Here is a 25,175-nt window from a genome sequence, read left to right on the forward strand (position 1 = left end):
ATTGTTTATTTAAATAAAAGGTCACTACAAACCAACAGTGAGCTTGTGACAACGATTATGACAAGTTAGTAAATATTAAATCAATAAAGAAAAACACGTTGATGAGTTACTTCTTCGTTGAAGCCAGCGTCTGCTTGGATTAATTAAGTTTCCCGCGAATACGAACCAAGCGGATGTTATTGTGGTGCCGGAAGTAAAACAGCACAATGAAAGTTGTCAATTTCGCCTCCAATCTGCCAAATATGGTGTGGACCAAGAGCAAACTGAGGTCCACTGGAGGAGGTTCTGAACGGAACGTCCAATCAGCGACAAGGACCCCCCATGGCCCCTGGTTGAGGAGGGTAAGTCGAGCGTCCTTGTTGTCGGCCATCGCAAGTTTCTCTTCAGTTTGAAGTTTTCGTTGGATTTTTGGGTGATCGTAGGGACGGATTGCTTAGCGCTGCTGACTGTGGTCTCAGGACCATAGATTAAGTTTCCTTATGGTGAGTTGACTTAAAATGTGCAGTAGTTTAGTTGTGTTTACTTTCACTCCGAGAAATTTTTCCATGATGTTCATTGTCAGTCCCTCTTCTATTTCTTCACTTTACTTTACTCTTGTTTTGTAGTTTGTAGAAACAGTCCGGAGTTTTGGCTGTAATATGTTACGTTAAGTTGATCCTTGCAAAGAGATGCAACTTCCTGTAGCGTACAGTTTAAGCTTGGCAGCAATTCAGTCGTCGTAAGGTTCAACTTTTAGCGCACACTTGCTTGAGGCATGGAATACTTGAAAACAGAAATGCTCTTACCAAGAAAAGCTCGGAATCTAGCCACTCAATTGTTTGTTTACGTCTTGCATATGTTCCTGATTCTCTGTAGTCTTAAAAGAAAGCAGTGATGTGTCTGTGCAATCATACTCTGTTGGTTAAATTGCTAACTATAAGCTTACTTTGTTACTAGTTGGGTTTAGCTTTTAGCTTTGTCTCACATTAGTCTTCCTACTCATTTCGCATCTCTGTCGGAACAGTTCTCGAAGCAAATAAAGGTATTTTCGAATATAGCGATACCCTTGTTGTAGATATGAATGTTAAGCTGTGTTATGCAGGGAGAAAAAGAATGAGCGATTGCTTCGAGACAAGCATGTTCTGTCAACTTGGTTAGTTGGTCAGGACATGTTGTTTACGAATGCTCATTCGAAGATTTCTTACATGCTTTTATAGTACCAGGTATCAGACTGAGCAGAACTCAAGATTCTGTAAGCTGATGAACTTAACTAAAAGTATTTTCTAGTCAATGGTTTTTGCTGTGGAATTATGGCTTGTTACTGAAATGAAAACCTCGGTTCGTATACAGTACGTTGCACGACGTTTACACGAAAACACTCGATCTGCAGTCGTTGCATTGTGACCGTGCTCGTATCAACTTGCTAAAGCCACTCTCTCTTCCTCTTAAAGTTGTTGCAGGGATGCCTCATTTTTCAGCCTTTGCCTCTGATTAAACCGGCACATTTGCTAACCGCTGGTTTTATGACAAGTCAACATTAAAACTCAGGGAATTTGGGATAAGATCATCTATAATTCAAAGCAACTCCTTGCTCACGTCATTAATTGCTCCAAACCTCGTTCCTTTCTGTTCTTTCATCTTTCGTCAGGCACAGCCTTCAGAGGAACCCCCATTCTTAACGGTAGGAACGGATGTTAGTGCCAAATATCGAGGAGCTTTTTGTGAAGCTAACGTGAAGGTTGTGAAGAAGCTTGTCAAATGCAAGGTCAGTGAAGATTGAAATGGTTTCCCCACACGTTACTGCTGTGGATTTCTGTTCTTAGAGGCGAGAAAGGCCGTGTTTCTCACATCCTTTGTTATTTTGGATTATGTTCTTGCTTTCTGTAGGTTACATTTACTAAAACAAACACTTCGGTCACAATTAATGATGATTGTGTCAAAGGCTCTTTGAAGGTACGTTCTCCTTTCTTTGTTCAGGCACCATTCTCTCGTTCTCTTGTCGATCTCTTATCAGCTGATGTTGTTCAGTATGTGCTGCTTTTCTGCCACATGTAAGATGTCTCTTTTCTTCTCACTGAAGGTGGGAGCAGTGGTTGAAGCCAAGAATCCCGATGGCCAATTTATGGAAGGAGTTATAACCAAACTCACCGACGCCAGCGTCTACACTGTTGGTAAGAATTCTTTTTCGTTACCTAAGGTACCGGAGAGGTAAGCTATACAGAACCAAAACAAGCTGTTAATCACATATATGTTTACTTCTCTTCAAGTTTTTGATGATGGCGATGAAAGAACATTGAGAAGGACTTCTCTGTGTTTGAAAGGGGGACGACATTTCAACGAAAGTGAGGTGGGCATTAAATGAGTAAATTCATATTCCAACATGTATATTTGGAGTTGCATCACTTATGAGGAGTTCTACACGCACGTGCTTTTCTTTACAATACATTGTTTTTATTCTTTCCAGACCCTTGACCATCTTCCCCTCACAGATCCTGAAAATTTTGGTACCCCAGTTGTGCAGGTAAATAATATTGTGACAAATCCAGTGTTATATGTACTGAATGTGTTTTCATTTTTTTTTATTTTGTTACAACTTGTGCACAGTCCAGCAAGTAACATAGCAACAGTCTTAGTGTCTGCACTATAACTTGCAAGTGCAAGCTCACTGTTACATGTACATAACTTGGATTTAACCTTAACATGATTAGCAACATTCTCTGATATCTCAAGTGATTTTGCAGATGGAAACCATAAAAGAATTTTTAGTTGATGTATGGAGGGCCAGTAGTTTGCCAGTCCCTGACTATAAAGTGCTTTTCCCTCTTTCATTTATTATTTATTTTTAAAACAAAATAATCACCGAAGTAAAGTCGAGAAAGGCAATACTGGAAAATGGTTTTAAATTCCACATGGAAGACAAAGAGAGAAAACAACCCTTGCACTTGGGAAGGAAGCTATCAAATGGTTGGCAACGTTAGGTTACATGAGACGATTTTCTATCACAACATTGTGCGAAAAACAAAATTCGGGCAACAATGTTCCAGGATTTTTAATGGCTTTCAAAAGCCTGCAACATGTTGTTTCAAACAAAATGTTGTATTAAAAGTTGCCCTATACTCCATGTGAGAAAATTTCGATTTTTAATTCAACATAAAAAAGAGGCATTAAAAATCGGTCAGTGTTTGTGGCAAAAGGTGCATTACAAGGGTGCGTTCACTGGTAAAGCAAGCAATTAAAGAGCCAGTGGCATGGGTATATACACATAGTTTAAGGTTGTCGTAAAACCCGTATCTGTAGAAATAAAGAAAATTTCCAGTTGTATTTGTTGTGACATTATTCCTAGGCACTGACATCTAACATTATACAACTGATTGCAAAAACTTAAAGGGAGGGGGGAACAGAAATAAGGAAAGATTGTAAAGTTTAAGTTTGGTAGTAAAATGAGAGAGATATAATGTTCATTATGTGATCAGTTCCTGATCTCTAAAATACTGGTTGGGTGCTCTATGCTCAGAGCTATGGAATGACTCCTAATGAACAAGGATGTTCACTCAGTTCATATGTTATACACATACTGCTAGGACCAGCAATGTGGAGAGTGCATGATCATGCTATAATTTATGTCCAAGAAATTTGCCTTTGCATTAAATTTATCAAAGCACTGAGTTCATTTCTTTTTCAGGATGGAAAGAAAAGGAAAAAGAGAAGACTAAGTCAGGCAGCAAGGTAATGTACAGTTTTCATGGTCAATTGACACTGGTCAAAACAAGGTATCCGCTGACCAGTATCACGTGACCATATCACGGGCTCAAGTTAAGAGCTCGTTGAGGTCAAGTGTTTTTTTGAAGGTGACTGCTGAACAAGTACTGAGTTTTTGTTGGATTGTGGGCTCAACTGAGGCTAACTTGTTGTAATCAGGACTGGTTAACACCAAGGCAGGATTCAAGTGCAAAATTTTCTTGTATAAAATTGTTGTTCACAGCTTATGTTTTGTGTAGTTTGAGGTTATTCAAACTCAAAACAGAAGGCCAAACAACATAAACAGAGAACCTCACCTGCAAAGTTACAAGACTGAAAACAAACTTCTCGCTTATCCTGGGTTAGCTTAATCGGGCTTTGAACAACCCGGATGGAGCTATGCTTTTAGGCTTGGCTAAATCTCTATTGGAAATATGTATGCCATGTGGTATCATAGTTCTTAGGTAAAGTAAAAAAAAAAAAAAATCAAACAATGTGTCAGAGCTACCACATGAAGGCTATTGGTAAGCCTGTTCTTGAGCATTTGATTTACTTTGTAATCATGTCATTTTTTTCTAGTTTATTTATCCCAAGGTTAAGAAATAAGCAATAGTAACTGTTTGTTATAAATTTCTGAAATGTTGGCACTGAGATTCTGACGGTATATCAAAACATTATTCCTGAGTTGACGATGACTGTTCTTCATTCAGTTAAGCACCTGTCTACTTGACAGTGTTTTTATGCTCTTGAAAGAATTTTTATCAATTGTTAATTTTCATCTTGTTCTTTTAAGTATGGATGATTCTGAAACAGAGCGAGATGAACAGAGATCAGCTCCGACAAAGAAGAAGTGTTTATTTGATGACAGCATTGTTGGCAAGGTTTACACTACTGTCTCTGCATTATTTGTGAATCTGGGGTTTTGTAATACCTCAGGAAATAGCTTTTTCTGGTATAAATTCTTAATTCTTAACTGTTATCAAATAGTTTCTTTTTTTTCCCTTAATTAAGGTTGTCATTGTAGAAAGTGGATCAAAAAGGAGAAACATGTGGTTTCCAGCTTTGGTGAGGTTTCCTTGCTATATAGTACTAATTTGTAAAGTTGTCTCGCAACCCCTCAGTAATAATCAAACAGGGATTTTATACCTGTACCTGTTCTGTACACATTCCTTATATGGTCCTTATATATTCTGTTTCCATTCCATTGACATTCTGCATGGAACTCATTCCCAATAATGTGTTCCTGGATGTAAAAATATATATATTCTTGTCAAGGCCATAAAACAAGGCTACAAAAATGAGTCGCCTTGAGCAGCAACACTTTAGCATTTTTCACTGAATTTGAAAAAACAAGAAAATATATAATTTTGTGAGTGCCATAACCTTTTTTTAAATTTTTTTTAAGAGTGCTGTAACCTTATGTACCAGTAAAACAATAATTGTTGGTCTCATTTTCTTTCAGAAACTATTTATTAATTTTTTTTTAAACAAAAATGCAATAAAACTAGAACATGTAGTTATTTTTCACCATAATTTTTTTTTAATCCAGATGTGTAGTCACCTTTGATTGGAGAATATCAGCCTGTTTCTCTTTTATGAGATATGCTTCCGTTTGTCAGTCATTGGAGAAAATTTGATTGATTGTGTATGAAACAAAAAACCTGTATTGTTACTAAGGCTGGGTGGATGGCAATGGGTGGTCCACTGATTGATAATATATATACAATTTTTTGGTATTGCAGGGTGTCAATCCAAGTAAGAATGAGGTTGATTTGATGAAAACAAAAGAGAAATGCCTCGTCCGCTCTTTCAAAGATGGAAAATAGTAAGTTGATGACAAATGTAGCAGCAACAGCTCTAAAACTGGTTGATAACTTAACTATTTATTTTTAATTTAGAGAACTTTTTTTATAAAAAGAGTTTAGAAAAGTTAATAGTACTAGTTACCAACAAAGCTATTTATCTTTGTTCAGTAAAGGCTCTTTTAAGCCCTCCCCCAAACAAAGCAATATGGTATATTAAGTAATATGGAGACTTTTGAGCTTTGGCGCTTCATGTGAATCAGTCATGCAGAGAAATAACAAGACTTCCAGTAAACCTTGGGATTAGCACATAGAAGATAATTTTCCTGCCCTATGCTTGGAATAAGCCTTTCAAAGAGACTTCTACCAATCCAAAGAAGATGCAGCTTTTTTCACTGTGGACTTCAGTACCACTCAAAAGTAAGTTACCACCTGTCGTCTCGTTTCTCTCGAGACAAGTGTCTTGCCTCGTAAGACGAGAGTGTCGTCTCGCAAGAACCATCAAAGCGTATATTTTGGAATAAATTACAAGCAGTTAGCTTGCGAGAAAACAATTAATTTCTGGCGATGCTGTGAAGTTTACCCTGCGAGAGCATCTGGTTTTGTGGGCTCTTGTTTTAAACGCCGCTTCAAGAGAGCCAACTTTAACTTACAAGCAAAAAACTTAAATGAAAGTGATGAAAAACGAACATCAAAGATGTTCACCAAAACTTGCGTTTGGCGGTCACTTTAATTATTTCATTGCAGCGTGTTGATTTTACATAAGCAACAGCATTTAAGTCGAAACCTGCTTCGCAAGACCCAACACTATCATCTCAAATGAAGAAACTGAATGGAAACATTTTTTTTTATCTCAAGTCAAGATGTTGGTGAAAGTGCTTGAGTAATTGATGAGTTAAGTGTTAATAGTTCCCTGATTATTTTTAGTCCATAATGCAGTGAATTTGCATAAGTGTGCATGTCCTTTGAACTCACTTTTGAATCGAAAACTGTTGTTTTCATCAATAAAATTGAATGCAAACAATCTTAGAAATCGTATTATTATATGGCCTGCTCTGTGAGCGTGCAAGATGAATCAAATCCTGCGTTGTGATTGGCTACCCAAGCAGGCAAAATGGAGCTATCTTGCCCGCTCGGGACTACCCGCTGTGTCCTGCAAGAAAAATTTCCCGGAAAGCCATATAATAAATCCTTTATTGACCAAGGTTGTTCGGTCAAGATGGCTGAATATTGGCCTCATTCTTTTTTGCGAGTTCATGGACCTCGACTCAACTCATCTCAGTCCATAAACACCCAAAAAAAGAACTTGGCCAATATCCACCCATCTTGACCTCACACTTGGTCAGTAGCCCATATCTATTAACCAACGGAAAGAGAACTGGTAAATCTGTACATGCTCCATCTGACAGGGAGAAAGGAAGTGAATTTTTGATTGCACAACAAATTGAAAACGTGACCTTTGCTAACAAAGCACAAACGCATGTGGCATCCAAAGAATTGGAACGTGAAATAGACCGCAGAAAACGTCAGTTTGAATATTGAAAGTTATGTATTAAGCAAAATAAAATGGTTGTTGTTCTTGATCTTAATTTCATTGTTAAATGAGCTTTCCAAGCAAGTCAACCTCAGTTGAGCGATTGATGGAAAGATTGCGATCTTTTGGTCAAATTAGTTGTGTTGATGTTGGACTCACCTATGTGTACATGGGGCAACCAAGTTAAACAGTCTGTTGATCAATCGATAAAAGGCAAAGTTTTGCTGTGTTGTTGCTGTATTGTTTACTTTACAATAAGCTATTAAAATCTCGCAAGAAGTTCAGGCAGCCGTACTTACAGTTTTTTAAAGCTCTTGTGAGACGAGACTGTTGTCTTGCAAGGCGAGAGTCTCGTCTCGTGAGAGGAGAATCTCATCTCGCGAGAAGGTGGTAACTTACTTTTGAGCGGTACTGTAATGAGAACCCTGGGTTAGAAAAGCCTTGGTGCTTCATGTTAATTATTCATGCAGAGAAATGACATGACATCTATTTTTGAAGTAAACTCCAAGAGGCACCTAATAATACAGTTGGACCTGACTAATTCAAACATGGCTATTTCGAATTCCCTTTTATTTGGAACTCAACACATTTCCCTTGGATTTGCCCTTCAGTCATTTACTGTTGGTTCAACTGTAATTTTCCTCCCTTGACAATGCTTTGAAACTGATTTCCAAAGAGATGTTCTGTGATGCAAACAATGCTGTCTTTTTTTATCCTTATTTTTCAGCCATGTGATAAATGTTAAGGATGCAAAAGATTTCTCCAAGGATCAAGATCCAGTGCATGGTGTAATGAAAGGTGAAAACAGAAAATCAAAAGCAGGTGGGTATCTAGCTGAATTGATCATGTCTCTTCTCATTTTTGAATTATGTGTCTGATGCAATGAGGCATCTTGAAGCATCTTAAGTGTGGGTCATGGGACTTAATATCTGATGTCTAGTTTGGAAATAGTGGAATGGATTATCTCAGTAAAATCACACACATCAATGGATGGCTAAGTTTTTTGACTCCCACCCTTCCCCCTAATTTTTAACTCCTCCCCTCTCATGTCCTGCTTGCCGGTAAGATTTCCTTTTTCTGGTGGTCGTAAAAGTTTAATTTACACCTAATAGAAAAGATGATCAGAGTGCATTCTGGAGATCATTTTTGTTATTTTCAAAACTAAAAGAATGTTCTTGCAATGTGCTTAAGTAGTGACAATTACATAGTTCTTTTGACACATTAAAAGAGAAGGAATGCCCACTTTTAATTTGAAAATTGCTAACTTCACCAAGCGCTGGCATAACTTGGTTTCTCTTTTTTAGTCGTATAGTCAAACCCCTAATAAACGGCCACCCTCCGGGAATAGGGGTTGATGTATGTTGAATGTTTTCGCATAACAGTGAAAACAAAGTGGTCTCTTGATGATTTCTTGAAAGAAAATAGTCTTTGAATGATTTCATAGTTAAATGCTGATGTAATTTTGACATTTAATTTATTTGATTTATGTTGTTGTTCAAACAAACAATTTAAGTCTCAAGGGCTGATTTGACAAAGGAATCTCTTGAACTCTGGGACACTTTTCAACACAAAAATCCTTTGAAGTCTTAGAAATTTTCTTCACTTTTCGGTTTGGTTGAAAATGACCCCTCTCACCCTGATTTCCAAGGTCATTGAACCCCTTCCCGCAAGAGGGGTGTGTGGATTTTTTCTGGAATAACCCAATGATAAAAATTCCAAGACCTGCCAAATTGGGATAAGGTCATGCCTTGAATCCTAACTTGAAACCTGCATATATGTTAGAGAGAGGGATTAGCGAGTATTGAGCTGTTCATATTTTGTTTTATTTGTCTTCAGCTGTAGAAAGAGCACTGACTTATTTAGACACTGGAAGAATTCCAGAAATCTGGGAGGAAAATTCCTCTGATGTAATAGTTCATGGAGACAGTGAAGAAGACTCTAAGAAGCCTCATTCTTCAGAAGATGAGGGGAGTATTGAAGAAGATGAAGAGAAGAAGGCTTTTAAAGAAAAGCTAATGGCATTCATGCAAGAGAAAGGTAAAGAAATAAAATATGTAAATAGCTTAATATAATGAGGGAAATGCTTTACAGTCGTGGACTGAGAAACTTGTGGTCCTAATCTAAATTAGAACAATAAACAAGGTAGGTTTATTTTACACCCTGTACTTATAGTAATTAGACAAATAGAACTATTCAAAGTTCATGAAGTCCCATTAACCAAATAATAACACAAAATTCTAATGAGTTCTGGAGTGGAGCAAATTAAACAAGTAGTCTTCATCAATCTAAATATCAGAATTTGTTTACACACAGGCTTTCTAAAGTGCCAGTTCCCCCCCCCCCCCCCCCCAAAAAAAAAATTTTTTTTCCTTTAATATAATCTACTAGTTTCTAAAATTATCGCGATTGATAAAATCCCTTTGTTTCTACAGGCGTTTGAATATGTAATTTCTATGTTCACAACCATGCAAAGTGGGATCTGGGATGGGCTACTGCTGAGGTCACTTCGGGAACCGAGCTAAAACACTCAAGAGACTTGCGAGAGCTCTCAAAACATTTTTGGGTATTTGTGATTCATATTTTATCAAAACTGGACAAGATTTTTAAGTGAAAGAACTGTATCATCTAGCATTACAATTCGGAGTCTAGCTAGGATTTGGACGGCTGTGGTGTATGTGTTTTTTTCCATTTCAAAGTGCAGCCGGGTCGCCAGTTGAGATTGCCGCTTTGTAATGTAGGCTAGGATCGACAATTTGCTGGTCAATTTGGGTTATAAAGGTACAAATAATGGCTGAAGAGTTAACTTACAGCTATTAAAGAGTTAGAAAGATGTCAATGAACACGAAGAGTTGGTAATTTGACTTTACAGAACATGCAGATTTCAGAGTGTCAAAACACAACTTTAAAATGCGATGTACTTCTCCAGATCAATGACTGAAAATAGTTTTAACGTAAGAGATAAGCAGAGATGTCAGCAAACAATATCTGAGGGTGAGGTAACTTTTCACTTCGTTATTGTCAACCAACCGTAGTTCAATTACTGTGTACGAACACAAGCATCGCAAACTACACAAATGTGCATATTTTGTACCAGTAAATCATGGAAAATCCTTCGACAACATCTTGAAAAGAGGTTCAGTATAGTATCAGTTAACTGAATACATTTCTAATCACTGTTAGTTTGAAAAGTCTAGTTTAGGTATGCTAACAACCTGGGAGTTCTCGACTTATTAGATTGTGTTTAGGGTGACTGACAAGTGCATTCTTCTTTCAGCACAACAATCTCCACCGGTAGCTATAGAGTCAAATAATAATCGTTTGTTTCACTTTCCTCAAATATTTATCAATTCTTGATCTATTCTAAGTTTGTAATTTAGATATGTTTCATTCCTCAAAAACAAAGTTCAAAGAACAAAGCAATTGTGTACGCAGAATGGTCAGTGAGAAATGTGGCCAGATTACGACCTCTGGCATGCGTGCATTTTTATTAAAGTCCACAAATACATAGCTAGTCCACCAGGTCGAAGCTTCAACAATCTTGATCGCCTCATTGTAGGACGTAGGTTTTGCTTACTATTTGTTTAGAAAAGTTACTATTTCAAGTATAGAAAACGCAGTGCATTTAATTTCTTTACCTACAGTTTCCATTATTTATTTTGGTTTGGTATTCGGAAGATTGTTCAAGCTCAGAATAGTCAGATGGCTTCCAGCTTTTCCCAAATTCCTGTTTTACGCAGTACCTTGACAATGTCAAGCTTTCCTCTAGAGAATATACAGACCATGAAAATCTGTAGGACAGTAGCAGCGAACGCGAGATCGAAGAAATCCTCTATGGCTCCCTGGCTTTAGTTTTGTACAGATCAGCCTACTTTGGTCTTTTTCTCATTTCCAATCAAGTTTCATAAAGATAGAGGTATTGAATGAAGAGGAGTACTCTATCCTTCGCATTCTGTATTGCTACTGTCTCCAACAGCACATCTTCCTTGCATTCTGCAATGATTTTGACACACACTTTCGCATGTATATTCTTCTCAGAAACAAAATATTGTTATTCCCGAAATGACATCAGAAGCCAACTCGTCCCATTCTCCTCTATTCCTCTGTTGTGAACATGGAAAAAGGCAATTTAACAAACTTGAAAATTCATGCAAAGTTAACGAAAGTAGTTACAATGATATTTTTTTGGCAGTGGTGATTCGGAGAAAAATGAAATTGATATTAGGAAAAAAAAATTGGGGTGTCAGTGGCACTTTAAGTGTTGAGTAAGCAGTGTCGCCAGCCCTAAATTTAGTTTGTCTCCATTTTGCCTCTTCCTTTTCAGCTTGTAGTTCTAAGGCCAAATGGGCCACTTGGCTCATATGCAGACTTAACCTTTCCTGATGGGATTCTCAATGGTCTTATTGTAAATTTTTAGGAACACCAATTGCAAGACCTCCAGTGTTAGGAAATCAAGATTTAGACCTATACAAACTTTATAGGATAGTACAACATCATGGAGGCATGGAGAAGGTAACTAGTGGCACACTATCTTCTATTGTTGTTAGTTGTAATACAGTAATAGCCCACGTATAAGAGCCTGGATTTTAAGAACCTGTTAGGCTAAAATTTTCATTTTAAGCCCCCTCCACGTAAGAACCTATTAAGGCTAACATTTTAAGTTAGGTTCTTATCAGTGGGGTTGCTGTAAAAGTGTATAGGTAGAAACTGGTGAATTAAGATCGCCATCTATTTAAAAGTAACTTGACATAACTTTTTTTTTTCTTTCAAGCTTAAGTACCATGTTGTATGTCTATTGTGTTTGCCATTCAAATAATTCCCCAAGTATTTTCAAGTACTGTACTCTGCTACAGTATCAAAGAAAGGTTTCTGACCATCTCCAACTCTGTGAGAATCACAAAATATTAAATGTAGAATATAAAAATATATCCCAATGAAATAAATAATTGTAAAATATCAAAACAATGTAAGCTCCCAATGAGCAATGCCTCAGCTTCTCAACATGAGTTGCTTTGTTATGTTTTGTTAAGGACATATACTGTAACGGCACTGAACTGCCTATAGGCATTGCGCTATGGTACAAATAAATGATTTATACTGTATTATGAGATGATATTTATAATATATATAGTATATTCAGATGAAATTCATATGAAAATATAAGAACCTGTTTTAAGAACCTTGGTAGCCTAAATTTGCTTTAAGTACCATTTATATAAGAACCTATTTAGGCTAAATTGAAAACTTCAGGTTCTTATATGTGGGCGATTACTGTAGCTCTTAAGTGTTTTGTTTCTTGATTCTTTTTACTCCAATCAGCTGACTACTAAATGTCACAATATTTTGGTAATTTTTTGTAAATGTACAGTTTACCTTCAAATAGAGGTAAACTTCAAAATCAAGGCTGTTACTTAAGGAAATTTGTAAGGAGCCCAGGATAAAATTTGCCATGGTCAATCTTTGGGAGGGAGGGAGGCAGGTGTTGGAGTGAGTTGTGGAAATTTAGGGGAGGGGCCCAGGGTAGCCCCTTTCTCTCTGTTGAGATTTTCCATGAGACACTAGTATGGTCTAATATCAATCAATTTTTGGAATCAAGCATTCAGCAAAGTGTTCAGGTCATGACTGAGGAAGAATATTATTTATGGTCAAACTGAACAAAATTCAATAATTGATGTATCCACACAAGTGCTGCAGCTTTTTTTCAGCACTGAGCTTGCAGTGCACCGTAGGCGAATTTCAAATATAGCTGTTTCCGGCTGTTTTGTGAGCAGAGAGAGACTTTGTTACTGGTTTTGGCCCATATTTCTTGTGATAAAAGCAAAACAGGATCAGAGTAGCTGTTGTTTCTTGTTTAATTTATTGCATGAATGAATTTTTAACCGATTTCATGAGCAACATCCCGGGCAGTCAGAATGTGTGTTAGCCAGGAACCCTTAAATTTAGGGAACAAATGTACAATAATTGGCAATGGTTGGCAGGCATTTTATGTTGGTAGAACAAAGTTACAGTCATTGGACTGATTAGATGGGAATGAAAACTCCATGTTAAGGCCTTGAACAAAACTTAAGTCGCCCCCACTTGTAACTTAGGCACCTCAAGCAACTGGGCGCCTGTTAGGCAGCAGCCTTGAAAATACAACATAATTAACCCATAAGAATTTCTTTTTCATAAGAATTTTCCCATAATTTTCTTCTATGCATGACACATGCCTCTTTCTGGCTCTTTTGCCCAAACAATTGATGCTAAAACAACCCACAATTTCATTCCGTTTTTTCAGAGGAAAACGTTTAGTGGTTTATTGTTTGTATTTCTGGCCCAGTTGATCCTATTGTGCTGGTTTTAGCATACTTCATAAGACCTTTTACCAATATAGCAGCTGATTATCTAAGACAATTTCTGGTGTGAACACTGATGGCATTACAAGTGGTAGAAGAACCATGTTTCCCCAAAGCCAGTTTAGGCCAGTGCAGGTGTAAGTGGGATAATTGGACATGTACAATAAAGTAGTAAGGTATTGAGTATCCAAGGACCCAGCTGATTATTACTGTTCCAAGGTATTTGGAATACAGTACCGGTCAAAGGGACTGCAGCATTACACACACATTAAGGGCATGTACTACATGCACATTACATGCAGTGTCCACACACCTTACACGCACCTTACGCGCAAATACACGAAAATGCGTGTAATTACACGCAGTAAACGTGATATTGTGTGTAAAATTACTTGCAGTCGTTCAACTGGATCTCATTAAGTGCATGTAATGGGAATGAAATATTACAAGTGCGTGTAATTAAAACAAAACATTTACCGTGTAACATTTACCATACTGGACAGCACTGCGATACAGTTTCCTTAAACCGGCCTACCCCCTTACAGTAAAAGTATTTATCCATTGTAGTTTCAACAAGCGGCACCAGCGGCAGGCAGGCATGCTAGCTAGGATTCACTGAGATAACAGAACATAAACATATAATGTCTCTTTCAATTCTAAATTACAGCAATCAGTGTACTTTAAATCAATCCAGAGATTCATTAAAAATATTTCGTTCTCCGAAGCATTCGGAGTTAACCGGTGTTCAAAAGCTTTTCCGGCCATGTTTTTTTTTTCTTTTCATGAGAAACAACAAAAGCACCAGCGACTGACAAACTGAGGCTTGATGGACATGAAATAACAGCAAAACATGATATTTTGCTTGAGATTTTCAGTTAATTTTTAAACATCAGGTATCCTTCTTTAAGTTTAAAAAGCCTTTGAAGATTCGTCATTAATAGCTCAGAAGCGAATGTTCTCCATCTGAAAACATTGTTTTGATCTGGTAAAAATGAAATTCGATCTGTTTCTTGAAAAGCGTTGCCTAGCACGTGACCAAGATCTACCCCAGGTGGAAATCCTGTGCAATGTGAGAGTTGTTTTGAAATTAGTCACTGCTTCATTTTATTCCATACGCGAATACATATACAGACACGCGACGATCTGTCAACCAGACTTAACCCACAGATGAAAATCCCTTTGTTTTTCTCGACCTTAGCTTATCAGTAGTCTGAGTGAAATGTATTGTAATTTAAGCCAAATAATCGAACAAACCGAGTGTAAATATTGCGGGTTTACACACGAATCTGATGAATTGAAAATTAACAAATTCGTCTAGATTTTGTGAAAAAAAGTTTTGATTCTTCGCTGTTAAAATTAAGAGAGAATCCGCGAGTTTCTGTTTGAATCCCTATTTCATTGTTATCGAAGGAACAGGAGTTGACAATGACATTTCTTGTGTGGGTAAACATTACATTGTGACGTACATTGTATGTGTTTTAACGTAAACGAAAGCTCAGGGATCTTTCAGGGGTTTGATGTTAAGCACAAGTGCGGACTGCTACAGATTAAGAAAGAGTATTTTGATAGGTGCTCAAGCTAGTCCAGTAATTTAGCAATGCTTGTTGGCTTGTGAATTTACTTTTTGTTGTGAACATTGAAAGTCGCATGTTTCGAATACAAGTTAGTAGTGGCTTTTTGGTTTGCAAAATACACGCAACTGCGTGTATGAGTAACAAAGGTTTCTTGCTCCAATTAAAATACACACATTTGCGTAAAATTACACACAAATGTGTGTAACTACCAGATCAGTAAATTTTACATGCATGTAATTACACGCACCTTACACACACGGGCCATGCACTGTCCACGAATACTACACGCAGACTACACGCATTTTACATGCGTGTAGGTGCTGCAGTCCCTTTGACCGGTACTGTATGAAAGATGTTTTATATAATAATTACCAATGTATTCTAACTTTTGCAGGTTTCCAGTGAATCATTGCTTTGGAGAAAAATTTATCAGCAAATGGACATTCCAGTTGTTCCACCAAGTGCATCACACCACATTAAAATGGCTTACAAAAAGTATGTGTTGTTTTTTTCAGTGTTGTTGCGCTTTGAGTCTCTTGTACCCTTGATCTAATGTGTAATTGTCACTGTTCACAGTTTCAGCTCTCTTGCAGGCCTGGAGAGTGATCAAGTCCTCAGATTTACACATCACTGCTTTTATTAAACCCACATGTATATACCTTCCATTTACATCTGAGTTGTGAATTTCAACAGTGTGGAGACTTAACTGTGCTTTATTCTGTTCAAAACATTGGAATACAGTATTGATTGAAATAGGGACATATCATACAATGTAGACATCAAGCAAACAACCAAAAGCATTGATTCCATTCCCAGGATGCATAATTATTAATTGAGAATAGTTACTCTCTAAAACTCAGAGCATATTTTATCTCTTGGAATATGTCTACTAAATCTTTTGGTTGTCATCAGTTTATGATGGCATTCATTGGTAAATATTGTATGGTCAAGTTTTGGAAAAGATTTTTTCTCATCAAACAATTTGTTGTGGCATCAGCATGTAGCATCACTTGGTGAGCCTCAATATTGACCATTATGGAACCATACAGTATACAAAAAGATTTAGAAACCCAGGATTGCCCAGTATTGTTTAAAGAGATTTTAAAGGTTGTTTCAAACATCTTTTTTCTGCTGTTATATAGATATCTTTACCCTTTTGAAGTTCACGAGAAGGAAGGACTAAATCCATTAGCTAAAGACAAAGTTGACGAACAGAGCATTAGTAATGACAAGAATCTCAAACCAGAGAGTCCTGACAGTGCCCAAGACAGCAGTGATGAAAAACATCTGGAGTGTTTAGAACCTTTACCAGACATAGATGATGATGAAATAGTTGTGAAGAAAGCAGAATGTAAACAAAGCACAAGGATCAGGGAAATGAAACGTCAGCAAAGTCTTGATAATGGAATGATAAGTGAATCTCAAGCAAAGAGCCCTGAGGAAGATGTTTCTGTGGATGTCGTCAACAGTCCTGAGTCTTCATCTGATGTGAGTGAGCCACATTCTGATGGCAAATCTGATGTGGCTGTGGATGAATTAAATTTGGAAATTGGTGATAAGGTACAAGTCAAGTATGGAAGAGGGAGAAATCACCGGCTTTATGATGCCAAGGTATGGTCAACTAGTTAAGATTTTAGTAGTAACAAACTCTTGTATACTATCAATTTGAATGATCATGCCCTTCTTGTTGGGTTAATTACTCATTTTAGTAACCAACCTCTCTTGCTAATATAGTTAGTCAGTCAGTTTTAGACTCTAAGCATTTTTTTTTCCCGTTTATATATTGATCTTATTCGTACACATTTGTTGAGTGACCCTCCCAGACTGGCTGCATGTACTTGCGGTTCAGCCTCATGCAATATGTTCACTTGTTGTTGTGTATCTAAAATCTGTCGTGAAAGGTACTGACATTTTTCAGGAATAATTCAAAGGGGTATCACTGGCTGTTAATTAAAGGCCATATTGACAACGGCATCGCTAAATGGATGTTGGGTGCCTGAGACATCCAGGAGCTTCCACTATTGGCAGCCAGCTCCTAGATGGTGTAAAGTGTGTGTTTATGACATTTCACTTGATACTAGCAACTGACGAGATTCAGAGTATAAATCAAAACTGTGATCTTAATGGTTTGAACCACATGGTGGCCTATGCAACACACGAAACAGTCAACAAACTTATGAATGATAATCAGCTTTTGCTTTTATTTCAGATAATTCATATTGACCCTGAATCTAGTGAAGGTGCAATTTACTGTATTCACTATGCTGGTTGGAATAATAGGTATGTAGAATGCTCATTACATATACTTGAAGGAACCAACAAGCGATTAAAGAAGCGAATGATGAGTTTAATGGACAAATGAAATGAGCAAGCAAATAATAAAAAAAAGAATGAGCAAACTAATGAAGTCCTCGTATAAAACGTTTTCAGCTAGTGCTCATTTTCAAACTGAGACCAACAGTGACCTATTGTTGATGTTGGTTACTCTCATAACCTGTCTGCTAGTTCATTTTACATGTTGATCACTGTTAGGGAAAAATCTTTAGATCAGTTAAGTTGCAGCAGCTTTGCCCCATTTTGTTCAAGGTATGATGAATGGATAAAGCCTGAAAAGATTGCAGGATGGGGTACAAGACAGACAAGGAATAGAACTGGCGGTACAAGCAAAGGACCGGATTCCAATTCAAAATCCACTCCTAAGCCCATGACAAGGCCCACTACAAAGCCTGCTGGCAGGCGGACATCTAAAGCAGCAGTGGCACCAGCCAAGGAAGTAGTTACTAAGCCATCATCAGCATCAAATGGTTCTAAGTGCGTACTGAAGAGACCATGCTCTCCTTCCACAAGGTCTGGATCAGTGTCACCATCTCTTGGCAAGTCACCTAAAACTGGCCCTGGCAGAGGTACAGGCCGCACAAGGTCAGAGAGGAACTCGCTTTCAGAGGTGTCGAATGGATTGGATGAAGGTAAGATGGCTATGTAGAAATGATATTTTAAAAACTGTACACTGACAGTCAGACATGAATTTGTGGGAGATTAAGTTATGTGTTTAGTTCCATTTTTTGACGTTATGAACAACGAATGTTTTATGGCTTAACGTTCCTTGCCCAGCTAAGTTGACCAGTGTCTTGGTCACTGACATCTAATTATATCACATTACATGAAGAAAAGCACATGAAGCCATTCACTTCCAACTTTCACTTTCATCAGTGTACAGAGGGCAGCGATAAAATGACTATAGAAGGATACTTAACAAGCAGACTTATTGTTATGCTCACTGTTCCTGTAACCATAACTCCTGTGGTCTGCGTAAGGTTTTAAATGTTTCAAAGTAACCACTTTCTCAAGAAGCTCAGAGATTTGTCTTTCCCCAAGCAATGTCATGACCCTACAAGGACAAGACTTGTAGTCAACTTGGATGGGCATGGCTTATGCATGTCGTCTAAAGCTCAACCTTCATGTTCAAATCGAAAAAAATATTTTGGGACCAAACACATCTAGACTTTGTAGAGATACCAAAACCACAAGAGCCCTGCATGCAAAATAGGAATTAAAACTTATCATATCCTTTTTTTCAGTGAAAAGTCCTTTGTCAAGAAGGCGGCAAAAGTCAACTACACCAGAACCATCGTTAACCGGTAAGATAATATAATGGATGCCAAAAAGTTCTATTTTCAGCATCTGCGGTAGGAAAAAAGACGGCAACTGGTACATTTACCCATAATTCTTAGAGCACGGAAACTTAGAAAACGCTCATAAAAATGTACAGAAACGTTCTAAAACCATCAAACCTAGCACACACAATGTCAATAGTACAGTGACAAATACTGCAAAAATTTGGCTTTCCTTGTACTTTTTGTACTGTATTAGGCTCGCATGGTGTTGTGGTAAAATGTACAGCCACCATCTTATTTTTCTACAGAGGATTCTTAAAGAAGAAAAAATGCTCCCCAGGAGCATGGGCCACAGGCACAAGTTTGTATGAACAACTAGGAATAGTCCTGTTACTCACAAATGGGATACTAATCCATTGCAAGTTAACTCCAGTATTTTGCTGTTAATGTTCTTGATGGCAGGGAGTTTATTGCCTGTGAGCAATTTTTCTTCTTTTTTCCCTTAAATGTGTTTTGTTATTACATTGTAACTGTATTATTTGGTGTGGGAAGATTTCTGAAAAATATAGTAGGTAAATTGCTGACTGTGGCTTTATTTTCTTGTAAACAGAGCAACAGAACAAATCTGCAGATGTAGTGAACCATGTTCAGCCAATCCCTGAAGTAATTTCAGGAGAAACAGAAAATACAACAACTGAGGAAAAGAAGAATTTTGTGTGCAGTAGCGAATCAGTGGATATCTCAAAGAATTTAACTTCTTATTGTGGAAATGGAGTGTCATCTGAAATTTCTAATGTGGAGCAAGGATCTGAGCACAGCTCTGGCAATGTTAATGGAAAAAGGAAAGATAAGAGTAAGAGAACTGTAAATGGTTTAATAAAAAGTGTTGCATCTCCAGAAAGAGTTAGTAAAGATTTCAAAGACACCAGTGAGACATGCCCAGAGCCCAAGAAGGTCAAAGTTGAAAATGAGAACAGTATGCAAGACAGAGATGTTGAAGACCTGCTCAGTGACAACACAGTAGTTAAGATAGGAAATCAACCACTGCAAACACTGGGTACCACAACTACCATGGAAACAGTTTCAGCCTCCTCCTCATCAGAGGACACTAAACTAGATCTTGTCAGTGATTCAGCGGCATCCAGTTCTGCTCAGTGTAGTGATGACAGTGAGAAAACTAATGAGCCAGTTGATAATTCTCCTAGGAGAGATACAACTGAAAATACTTGTGAACATAACAGTACTGAAAAGGATAGCAAACCGGAGAAGAAAAATTCTGAGCATCATCACAGGAAACATAAGAAAAGGAAGGAAAAGAAGAAACATCGCCACACATCTGGTAATGACAGCACAGGTAGTGACGCTCCAGGGAGTCCAGTGTATAGTCAGTCACAGGGAGTATTTTCATCACCCTGCCGTCCCAGGATGTCATTTGACATGGATCTAGGTAAGGCTAGCACCAATCTAAAGATCTCCCACATACATGTACAGACCAGAACTTTATACTTTTGCCTTTTAAGGCTGATTTTCACTAGCGACAGAGATACGATCTAGTGAAAATCAAACCGACGGAGTCAGAAGAAGAACACCCATTCTGCTTATGACTCTGTCGCTTACGATCTAGTGAAAACTAGATTGTCGGAGTCGGAAGCAAAAGCGGAAGAATAAACCAATCTCGATTCCAGGCCTTATGATTGGTTGGTTCTTCTGCTTCTGCTTCCAACTCCAATAATCTGTTTTCACAAGATCATAAGCGACAGAGTCGTAAACAGAATCGGAAGAAATGGAAACGTTCTGATTCTTCCAACTCCAATTCTGTCGAGCTTATGACTCTGCTCACGACTCCAATTTTCGATTTTCACTAGGTAGTAAGCACTCTTACGTCTCTGACTATGACTCCAACTGCGACTCCGTCGCTAGTGAAAACCAGCCTTTAACGAACACAAAATCAATTTTAATTTATAAGTCGTCAGTGAAAAGGTGTTTAAGTTTACCAGCAAAAATATTGGTCATTATTTTCTTATTTGGTATGTTTGCATAAAGGCAAACATTTGTAAGGTTTAATTAACTCACTTTGATGCAAGAAACATCTTTCTACAGACTGTATATGTTCTTCCTTGAAGAAAAAGTATCATGGAGGATTAAACCTATTGTGGTCAAAACTGTGCTAAGATATCCTTACTTAAAAACAGAATACAGTTAGAACACCAAGAGAGTAGAATCAACTGAAGAGGAGGAAATCGTGGTCTGTTTTGGGGGCATTCTGGAAAGGAAGATGTGAGAACTTGAAAGAAACTAGCCAAACATTTTCCAGTCACAATCCATTTCATCATCAAAGATACTCAGCAGCAAGGTTTCTGTTTTGAAGTGACCCCAATCCACTTGCTACTTCCCCTTTAACATTTCAAGCAGCCAGCATTTTTAAGAGGACTTTGCAAAGCTTTCTGCAGACATGTGAAAAAGAATTTTAAGTTTTCTCTTGTATTATTTTTCTAGAGGAAATTAAAGCAAAGGAAGATGGTGGGGAACGTATCAGGTTACTCCAGGACAAGATAAATGAAATGAGGAAAATGTACAGCTCCCTTAAAGCTGAAGTCGCCAGTATTGACAGAAAGAGGAAGAGACTCAAGAAGAAAAGAGGTGTGTTTCTATTTTTTTCTTCACCTTTTTACCAAGAAAGCAAGCAAGTTCTAATTCTTCGAACCCTTTACGAGTTTTTTATTATTTTCCAGTTTTCTCAAGAAAGCAATTCAGAGATAAATGGGAATGCCTCTCTGATTGAGATCATTTCAAAATGTAACTCACTATCCATGCTGATGGCTATGGGTTTTGAAACATACGGTATGAATAGTAATATGTTGTATCTTTCTGTTGTATTGCAGAAGCAGCCGAAGCTGAAGAGGTTCATGAGGTACATAAATCTATACCGTCGTCCTCGTCATCATCACATGCCATACCCTCTCCAAGCGTCCCTCCTGTAGAATGTAGATAACAAGGAAATTTTCCTGTTGGTATTGAATCTTGATTGTTCTTTTACATAACAACAAATCTCTTTTTCATATCCTCTGTAGAGCAGTAAAACTCAGTGCCCTTTGTAGAGGAGTAAAACCTTGCTCTTAAGTGGCTTGTGCAAAGATGCAAAGAGAACAACTTGTGAATGAGTAGTCTTTGTAAGCGTTTTTGAAAGAGTTATCAAATATATCTTTTGTAAGAAAATTTCAAGAAAATGCTTTCCTCAATGTTGAAGCTTTACAGGTCTATGCAATAACATAGACTAGAGTGGAAAGTATTTCTATTTCACATCACTTCCCCAAAACTAATTTATCAATAAAGATGGCTTGTGTGGCTCTTAAAATTACCATCAGGAAAACTGGGGACCTGAATTTGGCCTGTTATTTAATGTGGATTTCAAATAATTATTGTACAGTATCAAGATGATGTTGAAAATTGGTTATCACCAGCATTGTTTTATGTGTAAATGTAATTATGATGAGAGCCTGAGAGACTGAAATATCTCACTTGGGTCTAATACGAAGGAGCTCTTCCTTGTCCTTGATCGCGTCTCTAAGAGAAGATAAACTCGCTGTGTTTTAAGTCATTAGGTATATAGATATTTTGCATCATCCCATGCAAGGGGTTTGATGATACGTCACTCCTGAAATTGTGAATGTCCCATAACCCAGTAGTAGAGCTTTATTCAATCGAGTTGTAAAACCAAAACCAAGCCACCTACCAGTTAGACTACTCGGCCAACAGAGCAGTTTGAGATCGAGTGCCGGAAGTAGTCAGGCAATTACTTAACCTAAATAATGGTCTGATTACATTCGACATTTAATTGAAAACCGCTCTATTGCAAAAGTTGACGTTACTTATTTTTTCACATGCAGCTCATGTTTTGTGAAAGTTTAAAAAGTGAAGTCTCGTGACTTCACCTAAGTCACGCAATAGTAGGCATGTCACGTCTATTGGACCGCGCAATACAGGAGTGGCAAAGATCAATCTCTCTTCTTTAATTGCTTTTACTTTGTGTATTAGTAACCCGTTTGAATGTTTGTCAGTTTAGAAACAAATTATCGCTCAAGGTAGATATATATATTTAATGAAGGCCTTTGGTGCTCCATATTTTATACTTAAACATCCCTGTCGGCTTGTTTCCGAAAAACGCTTTTGGGGGATGAAGAAGTAAATAAATATTTAAACTTTTTTAAGGTATTGCAGAAATCGATGGAATTAAATTGCTGTGTCAATACGTTAAAAAGGCATATTTTTCCGTCTCTCTAGTAACATATATATGAAAAGAAACTAACATCATCATTATTTGAATTTAGTCGCGATTTTGTGTTGTAATCCTAGCCTTTTTCTGACTGTACGAGAGGTCTTCACTGTACATGTATTTAATGTGCTCCGTCAGTTTTCTTTTCCAAGCGCAGTTACTCGGTAACTTTTGTGGTCTTTCTGGTCTTAGATTTGACTCTTTGTAACTATCTTTTAGGTTAACAAACAAACAAAGCAGGTTTTGATATGTATAGAAGCTAAATGTGACAAATAATGGACATCATGTGAACATGCTACATCATGCTATTACAGTTAATTGTGATATCTCTAAAGCCTCGTTAAGTAACACAAGTGCAAGTCACGCAAGCGTCTTCAAAAGAGGTGCTACTATTTAATTCATAGATTCATGTAAGAGTAAAGCGACGGCTATAATTCTGATAAATAAGTTCGTGAGTGAATGGACAAAGTAGTTTTAACGTATCCTTTTATATTCATACACTTATGGTCACAAATAGAATTGATTTGTAGCTTTCTTGTGTTGGTATTTCGCGGTGGGTAGACAAGTAACATGTTTCTGACATTTTTAAGACTTTTTATTTTATGATGTATTTTAACAGTACCCGCTTCTAAGTTATTCCCTGTGGATTGTGAATAAAGACTGCTATGCTCTTCAAACAGGCTGAATCCAATTTCTGGTTAATTTTGCTAATTCAGTCTTGGAGACTGACTTGGAAACGGGTGGATATCACCCGAGTCGCAAAGAATACATGATTAAGTCAAACTTGATTTTAACTGGGCGGCCTGGGGCTGAACGGTTTATGAGGCACTCGATATGCGCCAACACCGATTTCGCGGCTAAACGTACAATGAATGAGCCTTTCATCCCGTACCGTCGGAGAACGACTAAATCATTGAGCCATTGAAAATTTTCCGAATGCTCTAGTACTGTGCTCTGTATTTTGAAATATAATCCTGTTTAGTTTCACTGAAGGGTCTGGCACGGAGGGAGAAGTAAATACATCCCAAACTTGAAGAAACAATCACAAACTTGCTGTGACACCAAACTTTGTAAATAGACCAATATGTCATCAACCCATATAAATTTTTATTTATCACAATTTAATGGCCAGTGATAACACAAAGACCAGATAAAATACTATGCAATTAAAAGAAAAAATGCCACAAGGATGGTCGGCAAGAAATGTTAATCCCCATGCAAAGCAGACCACGTGATGAAATAAAAGCATCCTACAACAGCTAAATCAAACATTTCTTGAAGTTAAGTAGTCCCTTACTCCGTTTTTAAAACCAGAAATACTTGAAGCCTAACGAACTGATAGTGGCAACACACTCCACATGTCATCATCAATCCTATTACATGTAAAAAAAGTCATACTTAAAAGCATAAGTCCTAGCATAATTCTGCTTCAGTGTGAGTTGATCTCTACCCCTCAAGGGCTATCCTTCAAAACGTGAATAAAATTTGATAAAAGAGGATATGTCTATATCAATATACCAGTTGAGGATTTTTTGTGTCCAACCATGCATTGGGAGCGCTCATAGCAAATGCGTGGCGTTTTAATACTACTATTTTGAAAATATTTGGTTTGTAACCAGACGTGGTTAAACCCGGGGGTTAAACTCACCTCTGGCGCGTTATTGACTTCTCTTCCGACATACTCCTTGCACAATCGTCTCGTCAGTTTGTTAAAATTTAACTGGAAAAAAAAGGCGAAACCACACGCCGAACAATTATCTGCTTTTTTATCATTTTTTTGAGTTTCTAATCCTAGGAAAACAAATCCTCTCTTTTCTTTATGGTTACCTTATTCTCACTAAATTTCGCGAAAGGTCAAGCGCCATATTTCCGGGTACTAAATTTCGCGATTTTGAGAGGAAATTAGAATTGGAACGTATTAAATTTGGCGATTTTTTTCTATTCTTTAATATGTAGCTTTGACCTGAGAACTGTAACAACATAATTAACATGATCGTCACCGTAAACAATAGCAAACATAACAAAGCATAAGGTACACACGATATTCCACAATAGGTAACATCTATATTTACACTCTGATCCCGGCCCCGGGACTCTGATAAACTTTTTTCTTATCATGTTCTGTTTGACGACTGCACAAGCGAGCTTTTGAAGAACTTACCGCCAGAGGACAGTTCTGACAGCGAGAGTGATAGAGCGGAAGAAAACTGATGGACAAAATAAAAAAAAAACATGAAGCCGAGACATGTTGGAATAACAGTCATAAAACAACAGCTTGAATTTCATCATTGATATTATATAGGTATTAAATTTCGCGATTTTAATCTTC

At 37.4% G+C, this 25,175-nt stretch overlaps 1 protein-coding gene across 1 annotated transcript; it reads left to right on the forward strand.

The window, feature by feature from the left end:
• The first annotated feature begins 64 nt into the window (after positions 1 to 64).
• Positions 65 to 23,523, forward strand: LOC145485750 (AT-rich interactive domain-containing protein 4B-like). The gene is made up of 21 exons (XM_081464367.1): positions 65 to 482; positions 1,628 to 1,744; positions 1,867 to 1,932; positions 2,060 to 2,150; positions 2,247 to 2,326; positions 2,444 to 2,500; positions 3,662 to 3,705; positions 4,511 to 4,598; positions 4,729 to 4,782; positions 5,460 to 5,542; positions 7,781 to 7,875; positions 8,890 to 9,090; positions 11,468 to 11,562; positions 15,354 to 15,454; positions 16,102 to 16,570; positions 17,169 to 17,239; positions 17,546 to 17,925; positions 18,538 to 18,597; positions 19,184 to 20,020; positions 21,070 to 21,213; positions 21,456 to 23,523. The coding sequence occupies exons 1-21, from the start codon at positions 480 to 482 to the stop codon at positions 21,563 to 21,565; spliced, it is 3,246 nt and encodes a 1,081-aa protein (XP_081320493.1). The 5' UTR covers positions 65 to 479; the 3' UTR covers positions 21,566 to 23,523.
• Positions 23,524 to 25,175: the final 1,652 nt, after the last annotated feature.

The sequence above is a fragment of the Orbicella franksi genome, chromosome 4 (assembly GCF_964199315.1).
Source record: "Orbicella franksi chromosome 4, jaOrbFran1.1, whole genome shotgun sequence".
Taxonomy (NCBI): Eukaryota; Metazoa; Cnidaria; class Anthozoa; order Scleractinia; family Merulinidae; genus Orbicella; species Orbicella franksi.